General features: G+C 45.8%; 3 protein-coding genes and 1 pseudogene across 4 annotated transcripts; 3 read left to right on the forward strand and 1 right to left on the reverse strand.

Annotated features, from left to right (window-relative positions):
• Positions 1–600: 600 nt before the first annotated feature.
• LOC136471581 (uncharacterized) lies at positions 601–4,535 on the forward strand. The gene is made up of 7 exons (XM_066469324.1): positions 601–1,255; positions 1,336–1,421; positions 2,043–2,121; positions 2,256–2,315; positions 2,575–2,699; positions 3,239–3,310; positions 3,860–4,535. Exons 1-7 carry the CDS (start codon positions 902–904, stop codon positions 3,960–3,962), a joined length of 879 nt encoding a protein of 292 aa, XP_066325421.1. The 5' UTR covers positions 601–901; the 3' UTR covers positions 3,963–4,535.
• Positions 4,536–4,540: 5 nt separating this feature from the next.
• On the forward strand, positions 4,541–10,476 carry LOC136468856 (uncharacterized; annotated as a pseudogene).
• A 2,409-nt stretch (positions 10,477–12,885) lies between these two features.
• On the forward strand, positions 12,886–16,215 carry LOC136476159 (rop guanine nucleotide exchange factor 9-like). The gene is made up of 6 exons (XM_066473885.1): positions 12,886–13,789; positions 13,924–14,195; positions 14,329–14,403; positions 14,488–14,739; positions 14,867–15,187; positions 15,277–16,215. Exons 1-6 carry the CDS (start codon positions 13,561–13,563, stop codon positions 15,691–15,693), a joined length of 1,566 nt encoding a protein of 521 aa, XP_066329982.1. The 5' UTR covers positions 12,886–13,560; the 3' UTR covers positions 15,694–16,215.
• A 135-nt stretch (positions 16,216–16,350) lies between these two features.
• On the reverse strand, positions 16,351–22,115 carry LOC136476162 (uncharacterized). Of its 2 annotated transcripts, XM_066473888.1 has the most exons (4): positions 21,503–22,115; positions 20,654–20,734; positions 18,343–18,433; positions 17,002–17,180 (listed from the first exon to the last, which is right to left on the reverse strand). In XM_066473888.1, the coding sequence occupies exons 1-4, from the start codon at positions 21,900–21,902 to the stop codon at positions 17,153–17,155; spliced, it is 600 nt and encodes a 199-aa protein (XP_066329985.1). In that variant the 5' UTR covers positions 21,903–22,115; the 3' UTR covers positions 17,002–17,152. The 2 variants fall into 2 exon arrangements, with proteins under 2 accessions (XP_066329984.1, XP_066329985.1); XM_066473887.1 differs by lacking the exon at positions 18,343–18,433 and having other exon boundaries at positions 16,351–17,180.
• Positions 22,116–23,993: the final 1,878 nt, after the last annotated feature.

Genomic DNA, 23,993 nt, shown 5'->3' on the forward strand with positions numbered 1-23,993 from the left:
ATACAAAGACAAAAATAAATCTTTGGGTAGTTCGGGTAGTTTGGATACCGGGGGATATTACCCGAATTACCCAAACTAATTTCGGGTAATCAAAATCGCTATCCTAATTTGGTATCGGGTACCTCGGGTTCGGGTAATTCGGGTCCGGGTTCGGGTAATTCGGGTATGGGTAATGGGTATCGGGTATTTTGCCCAGGCTTAGTAGCCACCGAAACATATGCAACATTCAAAGAAAATATTTGCAACATAAATTTGAAACAATTGAAAAATTTGAAACATACACTTACAACATATGTATATAGCTATTGCAACATATATAATACTAGATCTATTTTTATAATATTTAGATAAAACATATGCAACGTACGTCTAAAACACACGAGGTTACGTGTGTTCATCTGCTTGCTGCCGGGCGCGGGCGCGCGCTGCGCGGGGCGCACACGGCGCGAGGCGGGTACGTGTGACTGTGCGAGGCGCGGGGCGGACGTGGCGCGAGATGGGTCCGGTGCGCGCGAGGTGCAGAGGCGCACAGCGTGAGGAGAGAGAAGCAGGGCGCGTGGCGTGAGAGGGATCCATCCCATCCGGACGCCCGAACCGTAAAAGATTTCTATTATTTTCCTTTCATCGTTTCATTCCACTGGCTTCCTACAACTATTGCTAGATCATTCAAACCCATCTAGAATTTCTTTGTTCCCTGTGCGGCTGTGCCTCCAAGCGTATCCAAACCAAACGTCTCCGTGAGCATCCACACTTCCACAGCGCACCAGTTACTGCTGCACTAGCCAGTAGCCAGCCTCAGCCTGCCGACGAATCGCCGGCATGCGGCGCCCTCGTGGCAAGCAAGCGCAGGCGCAGTACAGGTCGGCGGCTACCTGACCGCCTCATCGCAGAGGGACCAGATATGCTCTCTGCGCTCCTCGGCGGCTACCTGACCGCCTACCCGCCTCCGCCTCTCCCACCCGCAACAGCAGCGGCCTCGAGCCCGAGCGCGCGTCTCCCGGCACCCTTCCCTGCTCGCCTAAGGCACGCGTCCCTCCTCGTCGCCCGACGGCGCGCGGCGGGGGCGGGGGCGGGGGAGGCGCTGAGCGCGTCAGCCGCTGCGGACGGCGACGACGAGTACGAAGCGGCGCTGCAGGAGGGAGGGTTCCCGAGCTGGACGGGCGGCGGCGAGGAGGAGGACGACTACGACCCCGACCCCGAAATCGGAGACATTATGGGGGACTACTTCGACGACCCCAAGAAGGCCCAAACCCGCGTGGGCTCCCCTGTCTTCACTTCTTCGTTCTGACGAATGCACAATTTGGGGTTTGCTTCACGCCCTGTGCTCTCATGCAGATGGAGGATAGGATAGGAAAGAAGCGCCACAAGATCGTGCAAACCAAGACCGGCTCGCCCAACCCCATGAAGGTCGTCTTGAACAAGTAATGTGCTTCTCTGATGCTGCCATATATTTGTACAGTGTACAAAATCCAGTTAGCTAGATAGGACTAGTTTATACTGTGCAGTTTGAACTGATGAGTCTCCAAATTTTCATTTACAAAATTGGCCTCCTAAATCAAACTGTCAGTGTTAAATTCTTTTACAATATTTTTGATAATGGATGGAATAGAAGTATCAGTATCATATACTCCACTCCAAGTGATTCTTTAGCCGTTCATTATTACAATTGCTGCACTCGCAGCAAAAGCAAGTTCATAGGTCATAGCTCATCGAACAGAAGCGCAAAATAGCGACCCAACACCTTTAACATAATCTGTGTGTAAACCTCCATCCTTGATCAGCAAAAACCTCTATTGTGGTGACCTCCAAAGCCACTTCTGAGCATGATTCTTTTACAATATATTGTTAACCATGATCTTATGAAAAATACTTCTGAGCACGAGCCCAACACCCTATGTGATGTTGGATCTACTATTGGTTAAAAGTCACAAAGTTTAGATCTCGAGTACCTTATAATGTTCAATGAAGAAGTAAAACTATTGACAACCATTTTGAGATCTTTCTTAATTGCTTAATGGAGTTTTGCTTGTTTCCTATTCTAGATTTGACTTCTCCAATTCATATATTTGGTTCGAGTTCTACAATGCTCTGTTGCCAAAAGATGTTACCTTAATTTCTGATGTGAGTTCTTTCTCTTTATTTTTTCCCAACAGGAAGTGTTTATTCACCACACTTATGAAAGAAGCATAGTATGTATCAAATCTATACACATGTTTGCTCAGGATGTTGCAACTTCCCTTTTATTGTGCTTGCAGTCTCTGCGATCATGGCATATAGTTGGCCGTCTTGGTGGCTGCAATTCTATGAATATGCAGGTATAATGGTTGGACCACATTTACACTTTCTGAATGTCATTGTAGACAACCTTTTTTGTTTTCTTGTCATGTCCTTCAAATATAATAAGGAAACAAAGTGGTTGAGATGATACTAGTCAGGGTAACATAATCCTTCCATTAGTAAGAATGTAAAACTCTGACCTCCATTCTTTTCTTCAAAATGTTGATAAGTTAAATGATTTGATCAAACTTCTATGCTTTGAACTAAGGGCTTCAAAAGTTCTTGTTTACTTTACAGTTATCGCAGTTGCTTTTAGATTGTAAAAGGCCGACTTATGATGCTCTTGAAGGAGCTAACGTCACTCCAACGTCCTTTTACAACATTGGTGATCTTGAGACTCAAGGTAATCTAGCACGAGTATGGTGTGTAATATTTCTCTTCTAAGCCGGCTTTACACAGACTGTAATCTTTTTATGTTGTCATGTGAATTATCATAACTTATTGAACTAAGGTGTTATCCATTTCCCAGTCCTCTAATTCTTGATTACTATCATCTGTTCTCGCATCATTCTGGATTACAGACACTAACTGTTTGTGTTAACAAGCTTATTAAAAATACCATAAATACGAAAAGAGCATTCACAACATAAATTCCATCGATGTGGGTTTAATCATGACAAGTCATTTTTAGGTGATTTATGAATTTTGTGGTGCAGTAAGCCTGCTAGACCACTTTGACAAAAAAATACTGACTACCATTTAATACTAGTACACTGCTATTCTATGGCTTTCTATAAAGCTGTAGCTCTATCTGTGCAATTGTACATTTTTGCACCATGTATGTGATACCTTTCGAACAAATATTTATTCCAGAGAAAATATGCAAATGCATGCCTTTTCAATTTCTAATCACATTGATTTAACCCATGACTCTTTATTTTCATATTATTAACTTTGACAGGGTAGACATTGGTATTCATGAGCCATTGCTTTTGGACATCCTGCTTAATGCCTTAACAACAATAAGTTCAGAGTAAGAACTAGACTTTTGAATTGTCAATATTTTGGTAATTTATTTACTTGTATAATGTTATTTCTGCTCATCAGGATCTGGTTTCTAACATATGGTGCACTTCTATATTTATATCTTGCTCTGGTTTTCTGTTTGGCGCCTCTAAAAATTAAAAGTATGTGATGTGGCACAACTTGAGTCCACTGCAACCTGTCCCACAGGAATGCAGTATGTTTCGCCGAACTGCCATGTTTGTGAGCCCTGTGCTCCACAGCTTCACTTCTCTTCTTTTATAGGAGGAGAAGCAGACTGAACATTTTATTTTATCTGAAGGGAAGTAGTAACTACTGATTTGGAATGTAATCCTTGCTAGAAAGGCGTTCCTGTAGTAGGGCAAGATTGGGCTTGTGGGGTTTGGCACACCATTAGGGAGGAGCACACTTTTTTATTGCCTCATCATAACTCAACATAGTGCTTACTGTATTCGGTCATGTTATGAATAATTTGTTACTATCATATTCCTGTGTGGAACAATGCAATCTCATCCGTTTTTCTGTTTGATTTTTTCAGTCATGTTGGTATTAAGCAAGTACAGTTTGGCGGGTTAGAGTTTTTGAACTGGAGTGAGGACTTGAAAACAGAAGAAGTTGGATATAGTGTGTGCAAAATCTAAAATAGCACAATCCGAGATTTGCAGAATCAGCTACTGTTTTAGCTAAAACGCAAACACAGCATCTGGTTCCAGAGCGTAGGGTTTCAACCACCTTGATCCTGCAAATGAGAAGAAAAATGGTGACAACACAATGGATCAAAAGTTGATGTCCAAGCATATTAACTTCTGAAAAGAGGTTGCGGTCCTTACAGGACTCTGCTAGCTACGCATCATTGGTAATCCTTTTGGATACATGTAATACTCTAGGTCCTCTGATGTAAAACGTGTGGATTGTTACTCCACAATCTGACACTAGCTGGTAGGTGAAAACCTGTAAAATTATGTTTTCTTAGGGCTTGTTTGGTACAGCTCAGTTTCAGTGCAAATGAGAAGAAAAATGGTGACAACACAATGGATGAAAACCTGTTACGGTTTGCTCTTGTGAAACAATTGTTCAATGTGCAAATACAATAGATTCATGTGATTATGCTAAACTGAAGTACAAACTGAAACTACAATATTCATGGGCCGATTCCAACAGTAGGCACCGAAAGCAAGGGAGAGGGCGAGTCAGGGGAAGGGAACTGGTACTGGCGACCATGGAGGAAGCGGCGGCTGTGGTTCTCTACGAGTGTGGGTTTAGCGGGGTGCTCATCCTCAGCCACCGCCCATCGCGCGGTTGCGCGCAGACACAGGCACCACACGCTCACGCGCTCTTGGAGTGGCTATCGTGGAACGTGCTCGTGGACACAACGAAGGGGCAGCAGGGTGGCGGCCATCTCGGAACTGCAGATGCGGAGGGCGACGGCGTTCGGTCTTTCGGTGAGGCGAAGGCGAGACGCGAGACTAGGGGGAGACAATGGTGTCAAAGCCAACCGGGCTAACAAGCGGGCCCAAGAACCACTGTGTCAAAGCTAGCTAGCGTGGAACGCCAGCTAAGCAAAACCGTCTCAAGGGGTTATTTCTCTGGTTTTGCAAAGTTTAAGGTATAACAGATGAGTAATGCAAAGTGATTTGTTTAAAAAAAACATGGTTTTATAAGTGATGGGGTTAAGTTGGCAACCAATCAAGGTTGGGAGACTTTTTTTAAAAAAGTTTGACGAGAGATTAGATGGTAAAACTGTTAGTTTATGGCGAGACTAATATAATAGAATGTCACCTATCATAACCGCAAACTCTGACACGTGACGGTCGCATGCTTGCGGCACCGCACGACTGTCATGCCCGTGCCAGCGCCGCCTCCGCTAGAGGCAGGTTAGGCCTCCGCTAGAGGCAGGTTAGGGTTTGGCTGTCTCCCTCGGCTCTAGATCTCAACAGCAGGTTGGCCCCGCGGTGGGTGGGCAAGGACGTGCGGCGGAGGAGCTCTGCCGACCATGGTGGTGGGGCGGCGGTTTGGGTGGAGCAGGGGTAGGGGACTCTCGTCGGTTGACAGAGGCAATGGATTAGCGAAGGGCGGAGTCGACGAGCGGGGACGGAGGACGGGTGGTGGTGGGAGGCGGCGGCGGCGGTGGGCAGGGTCTTGCGCGCGTGGGAACGCTACGATAACTCTATCCTATGGTAACCATATTCGCACGTGTATTGCTACTAAGTACTCATTAGATAATATATTTTGGTGGACTATTTGACTATGGGGGTGTTTGGTTCTTTAGTGGCTCCTAAAATTTATGTCACATCAAATGTTTAGATACTAATAAGAAGCATTAAATATAGATTAATTACAAAATCAATTACATAGATGGAGGCTAATTTGTGAGACGATTTTTAAGCCTAATTAATCTGTCATTAGCACATGTTTACTGTAGCACCACGTTGTCAAATCATGGACTAATTAGGCTTAAAAGATTCGTCTCGTAAATTAGTCACAAATTGTGCAATTAGTTTCATAATTAGTCTATATTTAATACTCTATATATGTATCTAAACATTTGACGTGACAGAAATTTTAGGATACACTGCAGGAACCAACCTATATCCACGTGCAGACAAGTCTACACAGTTCAGAGTATTTGGCCCAGCCTGTTTAACAAGAGCTGGACGTGGGCCATTTTTGTCCCAGAAGAAACACATCCGGGCCTGCGCCGCTCGTTAATCGAGGGGTTTTTTTTTTCTTTTTGCCTCTACGGGACTACGCCACCACCAAATTCCAAAGTTCCAGACACACCCTACGCCGTGCCTCCTCGTTGGCAACGCCACCACGCGTCCACGCCGCTCCCACCTGGCTGGCGCCACCTTGGCCTCTGGGAGTCGGAGTACCGGCAGCCGGCAGGCATTCCCTTGCTTCTTTGCCGTGCTTCGGTGCGGGCTTGAGGCTTGAGCGATTGGTTCTGGTCCCTGCACGCGGCGGCACCCATGCGGCGGAGCGGAGACGGCGTCACCACGCGGCGGTTAATCAACGAACCCTTCCTTTCGATGTCTCCATTGGCCCCCATACGCGCTTTAAGTTCTATTCTACTTATATATGTTCTGTTCTGGTGTTTGAGCATTTTTAGCGACTCTATTCGACGCCCTCTGTTTCTTGGATTATACCGTCCGAACAGCATTGTTCCTGTTCATATTATCGCTGTCCGGAAATCCATCCAGAGAATCGAGTACAAGAAGCAGGAGCTTTCAGCTGACCATTACCCTGTCATGTTCCTGCAGGAGCTCCGGCAGCGGCAGGTCCTCGAGTTGCTCGCGCAAAATCGATTGGATTGCAGACGAGGTGCGGCCACACATGAATGGACTCTTTTACTGTCCTGTCCTGAGTGAAGTTTACAGTGACTGGAATCAGAGCTGACATGAGTAGATCAGAACTAGAATCACTTTGTTAGTTTGTTCCATCTTTTTAATTAAGCCTTCTAAATCAATTCCGATTTGGCTTCTAAATGAATCTCACCTACAAGTTATTTCTTCGTAACTGTTAATGTAGCATGGGGGACTCCAGAGGCCTTCTAAACGATTCAAGGCTGAAGAACGGAAAAGGACAGGTAAATGTAGTCTAGTCATGGATACATCTGAATTTTTGTACTCACATGTCTCAAAGTTCATATGTGGCTGTTTCATGGAAGATAGGTAGTGCCTTTTCTTGATCTAACTAGAACAGACTATGTTAATCGATAGATTAGTCAAAGTAGAGGGGATGCATCAAGAGTGAGTAGGAGATTGCTTCTGTTGAAAGTGCTTTCTCTGCAACCAAGCTAGAGCTAGTCACCCACAGGTGCATCTATATGGTACAAAAAAAACTGTATTGCCTAGGTTTGGAAGCTATTTGTGAAAACTGTGTGTGATAACGTACAATCCCAGCATCCCAGCATGATGTACATTATTAAAAGAAACGATTAAGTAGGATAAAATTATGCTATGAGTGTACTGGTCCCTCACAGTACTGGTAGGCTGGCAGTTTACAGACCACTTGGTTGTAGTGCATCAAGTCATGGTTCCAATTTCTCATTCAGGCATATAAGAATATAAAAATGCACACTTAGTGTGTATCATGAAAAGGGTGTAAGCTGGATATGAGAGTAGGCAGACTTGTTTCATGATGACTACTTTTGTAGATTGATATGATATGTCTCAATTGTTCATAAAATTCATTAATGAACCAAATAGGAGAAGAAGCATAGAATAGTTACTAGTGCCTTTGGTTGTGGCATGATGAAGCTAATGGTAGGAAATTTGGATGATATGGGTGAATTTGATGACCTGAATTGGTGTGTAATTGTGTGTATCTCCATTCCATCATCAGATCATTTTCTGCTTGACATTTCTTTGACTTTTAACACTCGCAACCCCAATTTATGCTTTTCAACATCCACATTTGCTTTAATTTTGACTCTGCTGTGTAGCTGAGTTCCTATCCCACAAGACAGGTAATTCAGTCAAGAGGAGGAACACATGGTCACAAGATGTAAGTTATTAGTTTATTTCAGCTACCTTCATTTATTGTATTATTTCCTCCTGTTCTGTATTGCTAAAAAAATGAACATATTTCAGGAAGATGATATTCTTATTCAAATGGTAGGCCCGCATTGCAAAAACAAATGGTCAGATATTGCACGCTCTATACCTGGTCGTAGTCGAGAACGATGCCGAGAAAGGTAAAATTTACAGGATACACATTGTTCGGTTGCTTCCCTTTATGATTCCAAATGAAAATGATTTGTCCTAGCCATTACTTTTGTTTTTGTGATCCTTTGGCAGCCTCATTGAAGGCATCTCGCCACACCAGCATGTCAATACCAGTCTACCACCTTTTAGCTTGTTCGATTTACTTCCGATAAAGGCAACTAGATGGTTGTTTGAGGAAAAGTATTGCTTTCGAGGTCTTGATATTTTGCAGTGCAGTCTTTTGGTACAAACAATGCAACTTCTTTTTTATATACTCTCAAGCCAGGGTCTTTTTGTCTGTTTACAGATTTAATGTACTGATAGGTCCAGCATATAGTTTATGATGTTTTACACTTTCACAGCATGTCCAAGCATACTTATAGCTATATTCAAAATAGTTTGTTCAAAAAACAACTAATGTAATAATAGAATCTTTGTTGTTGGACTTCCTATCCTTCATAAATTGACAACATTTATATTATTCCACAACACCTCTAGAACTATAAACATCAGATGATGGTCCCAAAAAAGTCAATTAAAATATTAACTCTGAGGTCTTAAATATCTAAGAGAAACCTTGATTACCATTACAACTTTCTGTAGCACCGTATATAAAACCTGAGTGCATGTTTTCCTGAGATCTTTAACTAAAAGACACTTTTTGTTCCACTTTAAGAAAGTATCAATTGTCTAGTGTGTTGATTCAAGTAACCCTAGCAAAACTTGGTGATTATTCTACTATGGTTCTTTTCTCAGTAATAATATGTCATAATGCAAATCTAGGACCAATGACCGAGAGTACTTTCTACATACTACAGTCTAGCAAAGCCTGGCAATTAGAGCACCAACACATATTTATCAAAACGTTGTTAACTTGTGCTATACACCTATTTACACAATAGTTTTTTTTCCGAACATGCATTGGCATGTATTTCATTAAGAGGAAACTCATTACTGGGTCACAAATCAAAAAATTTGAATCAGTAGTTTCAGTTATACCTATATAGTGTAATCCTTGTACAGATTTCTATCTTTGAAATTCATCCTTTCAAATCTGTCTCAGAACTAACTGTGAATTTACCTTTGTCAAATTTGATGATCCAGATGGATGTTTTATCTTGACCCTGCTGTGAACAACTAGCCATGGTCAGAACAGGAGGACATAACATTGATCCGTGCTCATCGTATTCTTGGAAACAAATGGTGTAAACTGGCTAAACATTTTCCTGGCAGGTGAGGTCATGATGTTGAAACAGAACTTGAAGGACCAAATGTCAACTGTTCAGTTTGTATCAGATTCCTACAGAATAGTAAATAGTAATTTGTACTATCTATTACATCATTTATAAGCTTCCTTCGATGCTATTTAAAAGACCATATAGCTCATATCCAGTCATTAGAAATAAAGTACTGCTAAAAATATAGATGAAAATTACTGAAGCTTACAGGTATCTTTTTTTTTCTTTTCATAATTTAAGTGTGGTTATCTTTTGTTAGGTTATGTTGCTTTCAGTCCTATCTTTGAAAGAACTCAGTGCACTTTTAATCACTTTATCATGTTGTCAATGGTTGTGATTCCAGGACAGGGAAAGCAATTAAGAATCGCTGGCATACACTTATGAATGGAAAAAGGAATTCGGATTATGTCAGAGGTTTGACTATAGATAATAAATGCTCTGGCACCATTAAGAGTGGCCAGGATTCATGCATAAATATTCAAGTTGCAGTGGATTGCCCAATAAGACCCAAACCAGAACAAGGATTCACAGAAGATGGTAGGAATGCAGCACTGAAGAAAAAGGGTTCTGATTCTATGTACAGTGAACGGTATGTTTCAGTCAATGTCTCGGAAAGGCAAATTGCTAGGTCTAGTTTGCCCGTGGTAACCAAGGAAAAAGAGGCCTTGCCATCGAGTTCAGTGGTTCAGAAGGTCTCTTGTGTTGCAGCAAAATTTTCAACATCCCTGGAAAAAAAGGAATCGACAAATTGTCTTGAAGGTCCACTTAATGGTGTAGACGCAGGCTTCTATCCAACTCGTGATCATGAGATTCATGATCGTTTTGATGACATATATAGTAGTGCCCATCCAGAGTCACAGCTACATCAGCTGGCAAACATAGCAGAGCTTCTGGACATGTCATATTGTGATAGCTTGATGATCGTTCCACCCGATTCTCCAAATGATGGAAACTCCATGGAAGGGACGAGGTATTAATTTGAAGAAAAAAAAGTCAGGAACTGCACCTGCACTAGGTCAAGAAAATCAAGAATCTGTCCTTGATCTTGAGATCCATGTAACATATCTTCAGCTAACAATGAACATGTTGATCCTTGTACCTGTAAATCCCTGTGTTGTTTAGTTACAGAATTTCCTGTGTCGTAGAATGATCGATGCACATGCATTGATGCGTGCATACCTGTTGTGTAATGTAGGCTATGTAGAAGAGCAATGCTGGCTGTCTGCTCTATTCCTTAATATAGGCTATGTAGAAGAGCAATGCGTGCACATGCATTGATGCGACCATAAGATTTCTCAGGCATAACATCTTCAGAGAATTATTCGTACCGCAAGGCATAAAACCTGCGGTTGAGTGTTGAAAGATTTCTGCGATTTCTCTGTGCCTTAAATGCTGGTGGTAATACGTGCTACTTCAGAGTTCAAACATAAGCTAATCGGCTTTATAAGGCCAATTGAGTTTTATTTGTATTTAATAGGCTGCATAAGACATGGCAAATTTTTTTAAGAAGAGATGAGTTCTAGCTAGATGAAACTTTGTTGATACGATTACTAACTCTATATGAGTCATGAAATTAAATGTCCATAAAACTATAGAATGAAACTATGAATTGAGTTTGGATGTCTCATTTGTTGAGGTGTGTATAAGTGCATTGCCCACCTCTTCTTGACAGCTTAAGCTTTTAGGTTAAATTAGTTGGTGCATGCAACTTAACATGGTATTAAAGCCAGAGGCCTTGAGTTCGAATCCTAGTAGAGTCATCCGCCCCTTTATTTCCACGTTTGCGCCTCTCTCGGGCTGCACGTGTGTGGGGGTATTGAAGTGTTGGATTGAACCGATCGGCGCGTGCAACTTAACATCATTCATATTGTATTTCATTTTCCGTGACGTGGCTCATCAAATTCTCCATTGAAAATGGTTTAAGGAATATAAAGCTTGGTGGGAAATTTACTTTACTGGTTTAGTACCAAATCCGTAGCTACAATTTATTGTCGTGCATAACTGTATAATAACAAGTTAGGTTATTAGACCCCTCTTAATCGAAGTTTTATTATCGTTTAATAGGGTGCCACTGTACCACATAAGCAACGAGTTTTAATCTCGTTTAATACCGTGCCGTTGTACCACATAAACAACTTTAATAATACAGCAAAAATGAAGGAAGGGAGAGATGAAATGGGTTTCATCTAGATGACGTCTCAGGGATATTGTCTCTACGTCCTAATGTGCCATAAGATTAAATATACAATGAGCACATATGAACACAAAAAACAAAATATATATTGTAGAAAGTTGTTTCAACAATCAAGCAAATGTTATGTTTTATTGTTTCATGTGAGTTTACATACTTGAAATCAATAAAATGAAATTGTCCATTGCGATTGGCCCTATAAACTTGATTCTAAATCTAGAGTGTGTGAGGAAGAAACAGAAGAAGAAAATATGGTCCTTGTGAATAATAGCATTTGTGATTTAGGAGTATTTATTTATTTATCAGACTTGCTAACGTCCAAACGTCCAATCCGGGGCACTAGCATTGGACGGTGCCCGTGCACAAGAGGACGAGCCCGCGTCGCCTATTTTTTCGCGCACCCCACCGCGTGGGCCCTCATGCATGCGCTCGGTTTCTCTGCGGCCGCTCGACGATGCCCCAGCAGCAAGCCTGCACCGCCCAAACGTCACCCAGCAGCTGCAGCAGGTGGCTGCAACAGGTGGGTCCTATTGCAACATGTACAACACCAGATCTACTTTTGCATCACCCAGGTTAAACGCTTGCAACATACGTTCGAAAACAGCTGAAACACTTACAACTTACATCTAAAACACTTGCAAAATACCTAGAAAACATTTGAAAGCCATTGCAAACATATGCAACGTCCAGATAAAACACTTGCAACAAACGTATGAAACACTTGAAACATACACTTGCAACATGCATGTATATGCAAAATTCAGATCTTCTTTTGCAACATCTAGATGAAAACACTTGCAACATACGTCTGATATAGATGAAACATTTGGAACATACACTTGAAAAATACGTGTATAGCCATTGCAACATATGGAATATCCCGATCTACTTTTACAACATCGATATAAAACACTTACAACGTACCTCTGAAACACTTGAAACATACGTTTGAAACATGCTCTTTCAACGCAACATCTCCTTGTTGTTTTTGGCGAATGGAAGCTCGTTGGCGCGTGGAGGTCCTTGGTGTGCTCGCTGGCAGCGCCGAGCTCGCTGGCAACGTGGAGCTGAGCAGCGACACATAGAGGGCGGGTGGGTGGCGCGTGGAGGTTACCGGTGCGCTCCCCGACGGCACGAGTTCATAGGCAGCACGGAGCTAGGCGGCGGCGCACAGAGGGCCGAGTGGGGGCGACATGGACGGCGGTGACTCAGAGGGCGGGTGGGCACGGCGTGGATTGCGTAGAGTGGGTGGGGGCGTCGGAGGCTCGGGTTAGAGTGTTCCCTTTATCTATTGTCATTGTCATTTCTCAAAATTTCAGATAGTCTTAGCACAAAAAAAAAAGTCAATAACGGCATTGACAATTGGCTGATCGTCGCACGGCAACTACTCCATCCGGTAGAGTCGATTTGGCGCCAACGAGTGGGCGGGAGCGTTGTCCCGCCGTTTTTCCCGGTCTCTCTCTCCCGTCCCGTCCGGTGCGGTCTCGCCTCTCATCATCATCACCTCTGCTAAACAAAAGCAAAGGCCCCGAGCTACCGACCACCGGCCCGCCACTCCGCCAGCGCCACGGGGAAGAAGAGCGCACGAGAAAAAGCTTACTCCTTCCTACTAGGAGGAGCAGTATTTCCCTTCCCTCCCCCGTCCCGGCCGACATGCGCCGCACGTTCGTCCCCCGCTTAAATTAGGCGGGACCGCCGCCGCCCTCCCCCCCTTTTTTTCCCGCGGGCCGGCCGGGTCCATCGCCCCTCGCCTAATTCAACCCCCCCTCGGCCGTCGTGCGCGACATGCTCTCTCCTCCATCCCGCCCCGCCCACCGCTGCTCCCTTGCCTGAGCTGCCGCCCGCCCGCCGCCGTCGCCGTGGGATCGAGGCCGGTCCAGAGCGCGGTGCAGCGAGCGGGAGCTAGCGAGGGGGGGCGTCGCGTCGTCGGCCGTCCGGTCCGTCCGTCGTGCGTTCTTGGCCTTGGTCCGCGCACGTCGTCCTCATCAGCTGTGGGAGGGAGCTGAGCCAGGGTGGCGCCTCGTGAGGCGGCGCGGCGGTGCAAGACCGCCGAGTGCCGCGCGCCCAGGCCTTGCGCGCCAAGCTCGAGGCGGTGGGCTGGGTGATGGTGCGCTTCCTCCGGCGCGGACACAGCCTTGACAAGACCGGATCGCACAACAGCAACCAGCAACAGCAGCAGCGAGAGCGCCACCTCGACAGGAGCGGCAGCGACACGGGCGAGATGCACGAGTCCCTTGGCAATGGCGCCGGCGGCACCCCGCCGCTTCCCAACGGCCGGGCGGCGGCGGCCGGGGCGGCGCGGTCGCGCCTGGGCCGCGACGGGCCGCCCTCAGGTACTATACACGACGCCGCATGCAAGCTCTTCTTCATCAGCTCATGCATCCTCGACGCCCCCGATTTCATTCGTTTTATTGTTCGTGATCCCATCCGATCCTCATCCTCCTTGTCTACTCATTGTTGTTTCCAGAGCTGGACATCATGAAGGAGAAGTTCGCCAAGCTCCTGCTGGGCGAGGACATGTCCGGCACCGGCAAGGGCGTGGCGTCCGCGCTGGCGCTGTCCAACGCCGTCACCAACCTCGCGGCGTCCGTCTTCGGCGAGCACCGCAAGCTAGAGCCCATGGCGCCCGACACCAAGGAGCGCTGGAAGAGGGAGGTGGGATGGCTGCTCTCCGTCACCGACCACATCGTCGAGTTCGTGCCCACGCGCCAGACCGCGGAGAACGGGACAACAATGGAGGTGGGTGATCACATCACATCGTCGTTTGCATGCCTCCCTTATTTGGCAGTCTCGCATATGTGTGTGTGTGTCTGTCAGCTGCCCCCGTCGTGACACTGACACCTACACCATGATGCACCTTCTTGATTGGCAGATCATGTCCACGGCTCAGCGGCGCGACCTCGCCATGAACATCCCCGCGCTGCGGAAGCTCGACGCCATGCTCATCGTGAGTGCTGCGTGCTCGATCTGTCTATTTTTTGCAATGATCAAATGGATGCATGGATGGATCAATGATAGAAAATCCCCGCAGGGCTACATGGACAACTTCGTTGACCAGACCGAGTTCTGGTACGAGAAGGGTGGTGACAACAAGCGCGACGACGACAAGTGGTGGATGCCGACGGTGAAGGTGCCGTCGGAGGGGCTGTCGGACGTGACCCGCAAGTGGCTGCAGTACCAGAAGGAGTGCGTCAACCAGGTGCTCAAGGCGGCCATGGCCATCAACGCGCAGGTGCTCGTGGAGATGGAGATCCCGGAGATCTACATTGAGTCGCTGCCAAAGGCAAACAGACAATTCATTCATTCTCCTTAATTCCTTCCTTCCTTAACTTGATATCGGATCAATTCAGTCGATAGATCGCCACCTAGCTCTCAAACCATGGCATTGACATGATGAATGCCATGAACAGAAAGGGAAGACGAGCCTGGGCGACGCCATCTACCGTAGCATCACCGAGGACACGTTCGACCCTCTGGAGTTCTTGGCCGGCATGGACCTCTCCACGGAGCACAAGGTGCTGGACCTCAAGAACCGCATCGAGGCCTCCACCGTGATCTGGAAGCGCAAGATGCAGACCAAGGACTCCAAGTCCTCGTGGAGCTCCATCGTCAGCTTCGAGAAGCGCGAGCAGTTCGAGGAGCGCGCCGAGACCATCCTCCACCTCCTCAAGATCCAGTTCCCGGGGACGCCGCAGTCGCAGCTCGACATCTCCAAGATCCAGTACAACAGGGTATATCTGCAATGCATGCATGTGATACTGATCTATGAATGGCATGGCAGTGGCATTGTCATCCATCCCTTCCCTGCTGGATGGTGCAGGACGTCGGGTACGCCCTCCTGGAGAGCTACTCGCGCGTGCTGGAGAGCCTGGCGTACAGCGTCATGTCGCGCATCGAGGACGTGCTGAGCGCGGACGCGGCGGCGCAGAACCTGACGGCGACCGAGGCGGCGCGGCGGATGATGGAGTCGGCGGAGCTGCCCTCGGCGCGGAAGCTGGACGCCAAGGAGGAGCTGGAGAAGCTGAACGAGGCGCCGGCGTCGATGACGCTCTTCGACTTCATGGGCTGGCACTTCGACCAGGACGAGCTGATGAAGCGCAGGGAGGACGGCACGCTGGACGCGGACGGCGAGGCCATGCTCCTCAAGAAGGCGCCCAGCATGGCGCCCAAGAAGTTCTCCTACGTCGACAGCCTCTCCTCCGGCGGCGGCATGAGGAGTCCCTCGGCGCGCCACTGATAATATATATGATCGTCGACCGTCGCGCCGCCAGCCACTGACCGGCCGCCGACGTGCTAACAGCAGCTCAGTTATCTACGATCCAACACCAACACCACCATGGATCGTCGATCGTTCAGGATGAGAAGAAGCGACGACAATGGAGAGGAGACGACGGCTCCTCCCATCCGATTCTTGCTTACGTGTACATAGCTGAGGCGCAGCACGTACGTACCCATTGTTTAGTGATGTTCTCTCTTACTGATTCCTTGCCTCTACGTTCTAGAACATTCTAGATGAGGGGAAGAAGAAGGCCGGGTGATTTCATCCACCTACTACGCATTGCCGCTGTGCGTAGCTACTTGCTTAATTTCTCAACTAGTACTACGTATTTTGGACATGGCTAATGGCTCTCAAGTCTCAAGAGCGGTTCTCCAGAAGAGGAGACACTGAGAGCTCTCGGGCATATGTATCAAACTCGCAGTCAGAAAAAAACACAAACATGTATTCTTTGATTCGTTTCAAGCTAATCATTTTTCTGGACTCGGGTTTTCCAGTTCAATTCGTGGAGATATGTATGCACTTGTTTTCACGGATTGACATCAGAAAGCAAAAGGACCCTGGTCCAACCTCCGACGAAAAGTGCACAACATGACATTTATATGTACCATGAATAAACCGACGAAAAATGTAAAAACATAAATCTTTAGCCGTGTCAAATGTGTACAGAATGATCCAATTTGCATGAACAGGTCCCACTCATTCAGCACTTCCAGGATATCTCAGCATACATCCTCAAGAGGATTCCAGGTGACTTTTGACTTCAGTGAACAACGTGCCCACACATATGTTGCTATCTACTTTATCTGTGCATGTATATGAATGGCAATGAAACAGCAAACCCAAATATGAACTTGAGAAGCTAACTAATCCCTCATTTTCTCTCCTCTCTTATGGAAAAAGAACAAAGGCAATCACTTGTTAGCAATCGAACCCCAACCAGGCATTTACAACATCAAACCTCAACGAATAAGTGGGAGGCTCTATGTACATTTATTTATACAGCAGTCAGGTCTCTAGATCATGCTCCTGCTGGCGCTGTTGACCCAAGGCAGTCGGGCTAGGAGCATCGTGCTCAATGTAGTCATCCGTGGCTTCCTCCTTGTCATCAGAAGATAGAAGGGACGAACCCATCCACTGCTTGAAACCATCGTTGATGCGGCGCTGCATCTCTGGAGTCACTTCCATTTTGGACTCCAGCATCTCTAGACCCACATTGTGGGTAGCGTAATCGCCCTCGTCAAGGACAACTGCAGCTTTCCTTCTCAAGAAGAAGGCTGTGCCACCATATAAGACTGCCAAACCCCAGGCTGTAATTTCATAGCACCAGAAAAGAGGAACTGAACAAGTACTTCCAAGGGCCAGCAGTGTTGATCCAAGAATAATTGCCATGAGACCAAATATTACAGCGAAAACTACATTAAGTATAGCCAGGCAACGAACACCACCTGCAATTCAAGACAATATTAGTGACCCAACTAAGAAATTACTTGTGTATTCATGTTAGGATTTTACATATATACAAAAGAGATACAGCTGGTGCTGGTGCTACTCATTATAAAAGTGTATAGTTGAACCAGTAGCTAATGCATCAGCCACGTATAATTTCCTTCACTCATAGCAGGCTTTGTGCGCTATTACATTAGTTTAGTAAATTTCTCTAACATGATGGCGCTCATAAGCTTGAAACTATTAATAGGAAAGCCATCTACAATATCTGGACATTAACAATTAGCCAATATGTAATCAAGAACAGGTTGCTAGTAAATGACTATCACTAAATTTCAATCTCGTGCACAGTGAAAAGACATCAGAAAAAAGGTGGATACATCATACAATGAATTTTTTTTTGTCTAGAACAAATGTTCAAAAAAATGATAGCAGGTGGACCTAATAAAAATAATCGTATCAGCCCACCACTTCTCTTAATAAGAAATGTACTTGTTTCTCAACAGACTGATTCGAACATACTGTTTGCAAGATTCAAAACAGTTGCTCCATAAACTCCAGGTTTGCAAACTAGCCTAATAATGCAGGCCACAGCAGGTGCTACTACCAAAAAGCTAAAGCTCAGTACATTCATTTTCCATTATTTCACAAAGAAAAGTTGCTTGAAACACACATACAAAGTGGGAGAATATGACTGAAGGTTATGCGCGTTGTCATGGTATGTTCACTAGAGGGCCTGCAGCATCTTAATATAAAAAAGGGCGTACCCAGTGCAGAGAGCTCCCGCTCTGTGCGGGGTCTAGGGAAGGGTATTAGTGGCAAGCCTTACCCTCGCCTGTGCAATGCGAGAAGACCGCGACTCGAACCCGGGACCTTCCGGTCACAGGCGGTAAGACTCTACCACTTGCACCAGGCCCGCCCTTCCTGCAACATCTTAATATAATAGAGACAAAAAGAGAAACATGTCTAATGAAAGGACCAATAGATGCATGCATGCATGTTTCTTCTGCAGAGCAAATAGAAAGATTTTCCCATTCTAATGTCATCATAGCAGCAAGAAGAGGGGAGAAGAGTCCCTCCTGCTTAAGCATGTATACTTCAGTCCTAAGCCTGCACATATGCGTGGATTGATGGTTGCACTATGGAAACAAGGACCCATGCCTTAAACACACAAGGACATCTGCTTCAAGGCTGCCTCCCACACTCGTACTCCCAAGTGGCACATATTCAAAAGCCATCCTCCCAAATATTCCTACAAAATTGATATCGGAGAGAGAAGATTTGTTACATTTGTGCCATTTTCACAAACATGGGGAGACAACTCAGAATGCCAGCATGGTGCATGGAGGACGTATGCAAAAAGACATTCTTGCCCCTTGGGTCTTCTTCCCGATGATCTCATTTCTCCCCTGCCGATCTCCCATCCACTGGTCGCCAGCCATCGTGCCATGCACAAGCTCCCGTCTGCCTCCCCTGCACCAGCCTTGAATCCTGATCTCCTCCAGCTGGACCCAACCCGATGGGCCTGGCCCTTGATGCCAGCAAGCTTGACACCAGAGGGAGCAGTGACCAACCAAGAGGGCTCGGCGACCACCTCAACCTTTGTTCATGCACATTCTCCCACCGTTAAGCTCACGCCCGCCTCCGTCTCTGCCAACCAGCATGTCGTTCTTGTCGGTGTTAACCTGATACGCTAGGTAGGTGTCATATCCCGTATCGGATACATATTTGATACAGATACATGGAAGATAAGAAGTGGATACGTATCCATAGTATCCAAAATAAAATTATTAAACTAATTTTGGATACTTGGGCCAATGTGTATCAGCCCATGCGCTTCGCTCAGGTAAATGTCGTAGTGCCTTGCTATCCATTCTCCCATGTCTGGTACATAGTCAAATTAATCTGAGGTCCAGCCTAACACCACGCATCCAAAATTTTTGCTTATATGGCCCAGCTCCTCACGTGGAACGGGCCTACACACACGTAGCACGTAGCACCTCTCTTACACTTTCGTCCTCGCTTCGTGCAAAAGGGTTAGCCCGGAGGTGCTACATTTGGAACAACTAGGATTATAAGCTGACCCTCACCCTTCTAAACTTCCAAGGTGGTACTAAACCCACGAAATACAACTACACATGCCACATGGGCCAACAACACAACTACTACAGGCTTCTAACGGGCTGGGGTGTTACATTCAACACCCACCCACCCCCCACCCCAATGGTGTAAGGACTTATAATGCATATATAGAAACACATGACACATCCACAGGTAGTTATAATGCATATGTAGAAACACATGACACATCCATAGGTAGGGACCTATACGGCATATTAGTAGTTGTTTCGTGGGGATAAGGATACGAAAAGAAGGCATTTATGCTAAAGAAATAGAAAAATGTGCACTATCTATCGGTAAGAGGGAAAACAGTTATCATACATAAGCTGGATTTGTTCGTAAGGAAACTTAGTGCTATATAGGGCAGGGCTACCCAAACTTGTGGGAATAGGACCAACTTGTTCCTTTTTTTATGTTTTATGTGATCTCATTAATTGACCAAAAATAATCATTTTGGAGAAATAATTAATGATGACATGAAGGGCGGGCCTGGTGCAAGCGGTAGAGTCTTACCGCCTGTGACCGGAAGGTCCCGGGTTCGAGTCGCGGTCTCCTCGCATTGCACAGGCGAGGGTAAGGCTTGCCACTAACACCCTTCCCCAGACCCCGCACAGAGCGGGAGCTCTCTGCACTGGGTACGCCCCTTTTTTAATTAATGATGACATGCATTACACTGTAATATAGTTTACTATGGATCTCATGACCATGCATTGTCTTTGCAGCACGTTTAGTAACAAATTTCCTACGCTAGCAAGTTCAACTTGTTTTAGTGCACAATTACTTATTGTGATGTTCTGCATGACACATAAATGATGATTTTGTTGCGTTGCCTGGTAGACTACAATCTCCACTATCCAGACATTACAACAGCAGAATTTGCTTTCTGCAAAATGTGTGTAGACAGCAATTACCAGGAAATACCAGCAGGAACAACTCAAGATAGAGATGTAGGATTTGTGTCAGTTAAACTTTTGCTTCGGAATAATTATCTTATAAGTTATGGCTAGCCATCCTGATAGGCATATTGAATCAAAAAAATTGTTCTACCAAACTAATGCATTTCTTGCCTGCTTTGCAAACCTTAGTGTCATCCTACAAGACTGAAATATACCTTTATAGAGTGGAAAAGATAAGGGTTTCTGCAGATCTAGGGTGAGAGAATGCTGAACAATGATAATGCACAAACAACAGACCAAACAGGGGTAGTAATGTATCCTTTCAGAAACATAACACATTTGAATGCCTTAAAACCTGAAATGGCCTCAGATAGCTCATAGTTTCTTAGTACCACCAAAGAAAGATCGAAGACAAATCATAAAGATCTTCGAGGAGGATGTATACGTAAACTCACCTCTTCTAGAAGCACAGAAATTATTCTCAACAACACAGATCATTGGATGCCTTCTTGGAGCAGCATATGCAACAGACATTCCTGCAAGTATGTATTGGTTTAATACTTTAATGTTAAAATGGAGAAGGAGAAAGTGAATTTGAAGGGTTTTCTGTCAATGGCTTATCATTATCTGCCAAGAAAAGGGCATGAGTGGCAAAGAGAATGCCTAATACAAAGCATATATGAGCTATATCAATATGTACCATCTACAAAATATACAAACAGAAGACATAAAGCTACTGCAGCATAAATATCCCTTTCCTTCAGGAAAGCATAAGTATCACCTAAAAAATAGCAACGTAAGAAACCAATCAACTGCTCGCCTGCCTAGCCTAGATGAGTATTGCAGTCAGACAAATAAAACCATGAGAAGGCTGATTTGTGTTGTTGCAATGAGAAGGCTGATTTGTGTTGTTACAATGTGGAATCTAGTTGTACCAATTCCAGTATTATTTTGCAAATAAATAGATACAAAACAGGTTCTCTAACATAATTTCTACATCCATAGCAAAGTTCATCAATATAAAAGATTCCGTAAACAAAATTAGACCCCATGCCCATTTAGGCCACATATATAGCCAGCATAAAAAAAACAAGTTCACATGGTGAAGCAAGACAAACAAAGACACATCCTGTTCTATTATACATCGAAAGTCTCTACAAATTGCAATCGACTCACAATTTTCAATCCAAGCCCAATGTCCAATACGGAAAAGCTAATAAACACATAAACCTATCTAGTATACCACACATGTTCCTAGAAAAAAAAATCACATCAGTGCCACGGGGAGTGAAATTGTGACTCACCAGCTACAAGGTAGGTGAACGAGGCGCCAAAGAGAACAGCTGATGGCACGAAGACGACCATCCAGTAGAAGTCGGCGGCCTCAGCGGTGGTCATGTAAAAGGCACCCCCGCGGTAACGGTACGCCTCGGGCTCCTCCTCCCTGCTACTGGCCGCGGCGGGCAGCGCCTCCAGCATGCGGCGTTCCCGGCAGAAGGGCCGCTCGGCGGGCTCGGCGGGGAACACGATCCCGAGGCTGACGCACGCGGCAGCTGCCACAGCGGCGGCGACGCAGCAGGCGGCGGTCACGGCCAGCGGGCGGCGGAGGCGCGGCGGGAGGGAGTGCTCGTCGTCGCGGAGCGCCGCGTAGGCGAGCCGCGGCATCAGGAAGGCCTGCCGCAGCGCGTCGCCGAGGAGTGCCATCTGCGTCGTCGTCGTCGGCGGCGGCGACGTTGCGGAAGGGGAAGGAGGAGAGGAGGGTAGGGTGGGCGAAGGCGAGAACCCTAGACGCGGATTTGCGGGAGGGAGAGGGGAGGATTCGGAGGCATGGAGCGGAAGAATTGGGAAGAAGGTGGTCAGGTGAGGACTGAGGAGGGCTCCTCGTTCTGGGGGCTAGTTTGGTTGCCTTGCGGGAAGGGGAAAACAATGGGGGCCGCGAACCCGCGAGGTTGCTCCAATTCTCTGATTTTGTCAACGCGAGAAAAGTTAGGCAAACAAGTTTTCAAAAAAAAAAAAGGCAAACATTAGTGAACATTAGTGTTGCACTGTTGGTCGATACTCCTATATCACTATTATTTTCACGATTTCAAACAATATATTTTTTACATAGAATAATATAGGCTATAAGCCTGTAATAGTGATAGTACCAATGGTTACATATTTTGCTTTTCACTATTTGAATGCTCAAATTTTTTTATAACAATGCTCAAAGTTTAAAGAGCAAAAAAGGTAGAAACTCAGTGTTTGTTTTCTTTTTCTTTCTCGACTAGAATCGAACAAGGCTCACTTTAAGGATACCTTTTATAGGGATCCAGATTCTAGTAGAAATGTTTTGGATTTAGATTCTTTCAAAAAAAAAATCTAGTAATGAATTAGAAACACTTCATAAAACTATTTGCCTAGTAGATTGGATTCTGATTCAAAAAAATATTTTTTTCATAAAAATCATAAAATTAAAATATTCTTCAACAAAATGTATAACTTTATTTTAACTTTTTCACTTAAAAATAGTTAACTAAAAATTATGGTTGTTGATATGGAAAGGGAGGCAAGAATTAGGAATCACATGAAACCAGCTGAAAACCAGCAATCTAGGGTTTCTCCTTGTTAGGCATAAAAATGAGAAACGTAGTGATTCTCGAGTGAAATGTTTCTCCCGTTTGGCTCTTATTCTCGTAATAATCAGAAACGTTTCTTGTTGTCAAACGGGGCCTAAACTTCATGTACTATGAAAACAATAACAAAGAAAAGATCTAATTAGCTTGATTAGTCAACGGCCTTAGAACATGTGGATGTTATTTAACAATTTGTGACCTCCATTTTGTTGCTTCTAATTTTCTATGGGAAATAGGTAATGCTTTCCTAGAGACAGAGGGGGTAGACATATAGATTGCCAAATGGGCCGCCCGACGCCACTGGGCATGGGCCTGGTAAAGGCATTGTCCGATGAGTTCGAGCCATGCTGAAGAGGGCTTCATGCCTGACCATCATCATAGGCCGGATTTTTTATTTTTTAGCTTTTTTTTAAAAAAATTCACAAATATGTCTCTGGAGGTATGATTTCAAAATCTAGACCCTTAGCTCGACGCCAACGTTGCTGGCGCCGAGCTTACACGTCTCGGAGCCATCGTTGCTGGCGCCGAGGTCTTTGGCTCGACGTAGATGTGACGGTGACTTGGCAGGCAGCTCGGTGTCGTAGATCTTGGCGTCAAGCTTGACGCCGTAGATCTTGGCGCCGAGCTTGGCGCCGTGGTTATTGACGCCAAGCCTATCTTACGTATGGGCCCTCCCTTCCTTTCTCTCTTCATCTCTCTCTCGCGCCCCGAACCAGCGCACCGCCGCCGCCGCCGCCCACGCCCGCGCCCTCGCCCTTCCCCGTGCCCTTGCCCGCCCCCGCGGCGGCCACCACGCTCGTGCCGTGCCGTGCCGCCTACGCCATGTCGTGCCCGCGCCGTGCCCGCCGTGCCGGCCTCGCCGCGTGGAGCGTCGGCCATCCCACGCCCGCCGCGCTCCACCGCTAGCCCCGGGCGTGCCACCACCGGCCCCGGCCCCTGTAGCGCCCGGTCGTGCCACCGTCGGCCCGGCTCGTCGGCCTCACCCACGTTCAGCGTCCGCTGTGACTCTGTCCTAGGGCCATCGATCCCGACGTCCGCGACTCTATCGTCGGACAGGTAAAAATTATGAATATGCAATGTACGTACTTAGTTAGCTTTGATTGTAGTGTAGTAGTTTTGGCATTTGTTATTTACTAGTTAATGTGATAACTCAGATAGTTGATTTAGTTAGTGATCTAGT

Source organism: Miscanthus floridulus, chromosome 8 (assembly GCF_019320115.1).
Source record: "Miscanthus floridulus cultivar M001 chromosome 8, ASM1932011v1, whole genome shotgun sequence".
Taxonomy (NCBI): Eukaryota; Viridiplantae; Streptophyta; class Magnoliopsida; order Poales; family Poaceae; genus Miscanthus; species Miscanthus floridulus.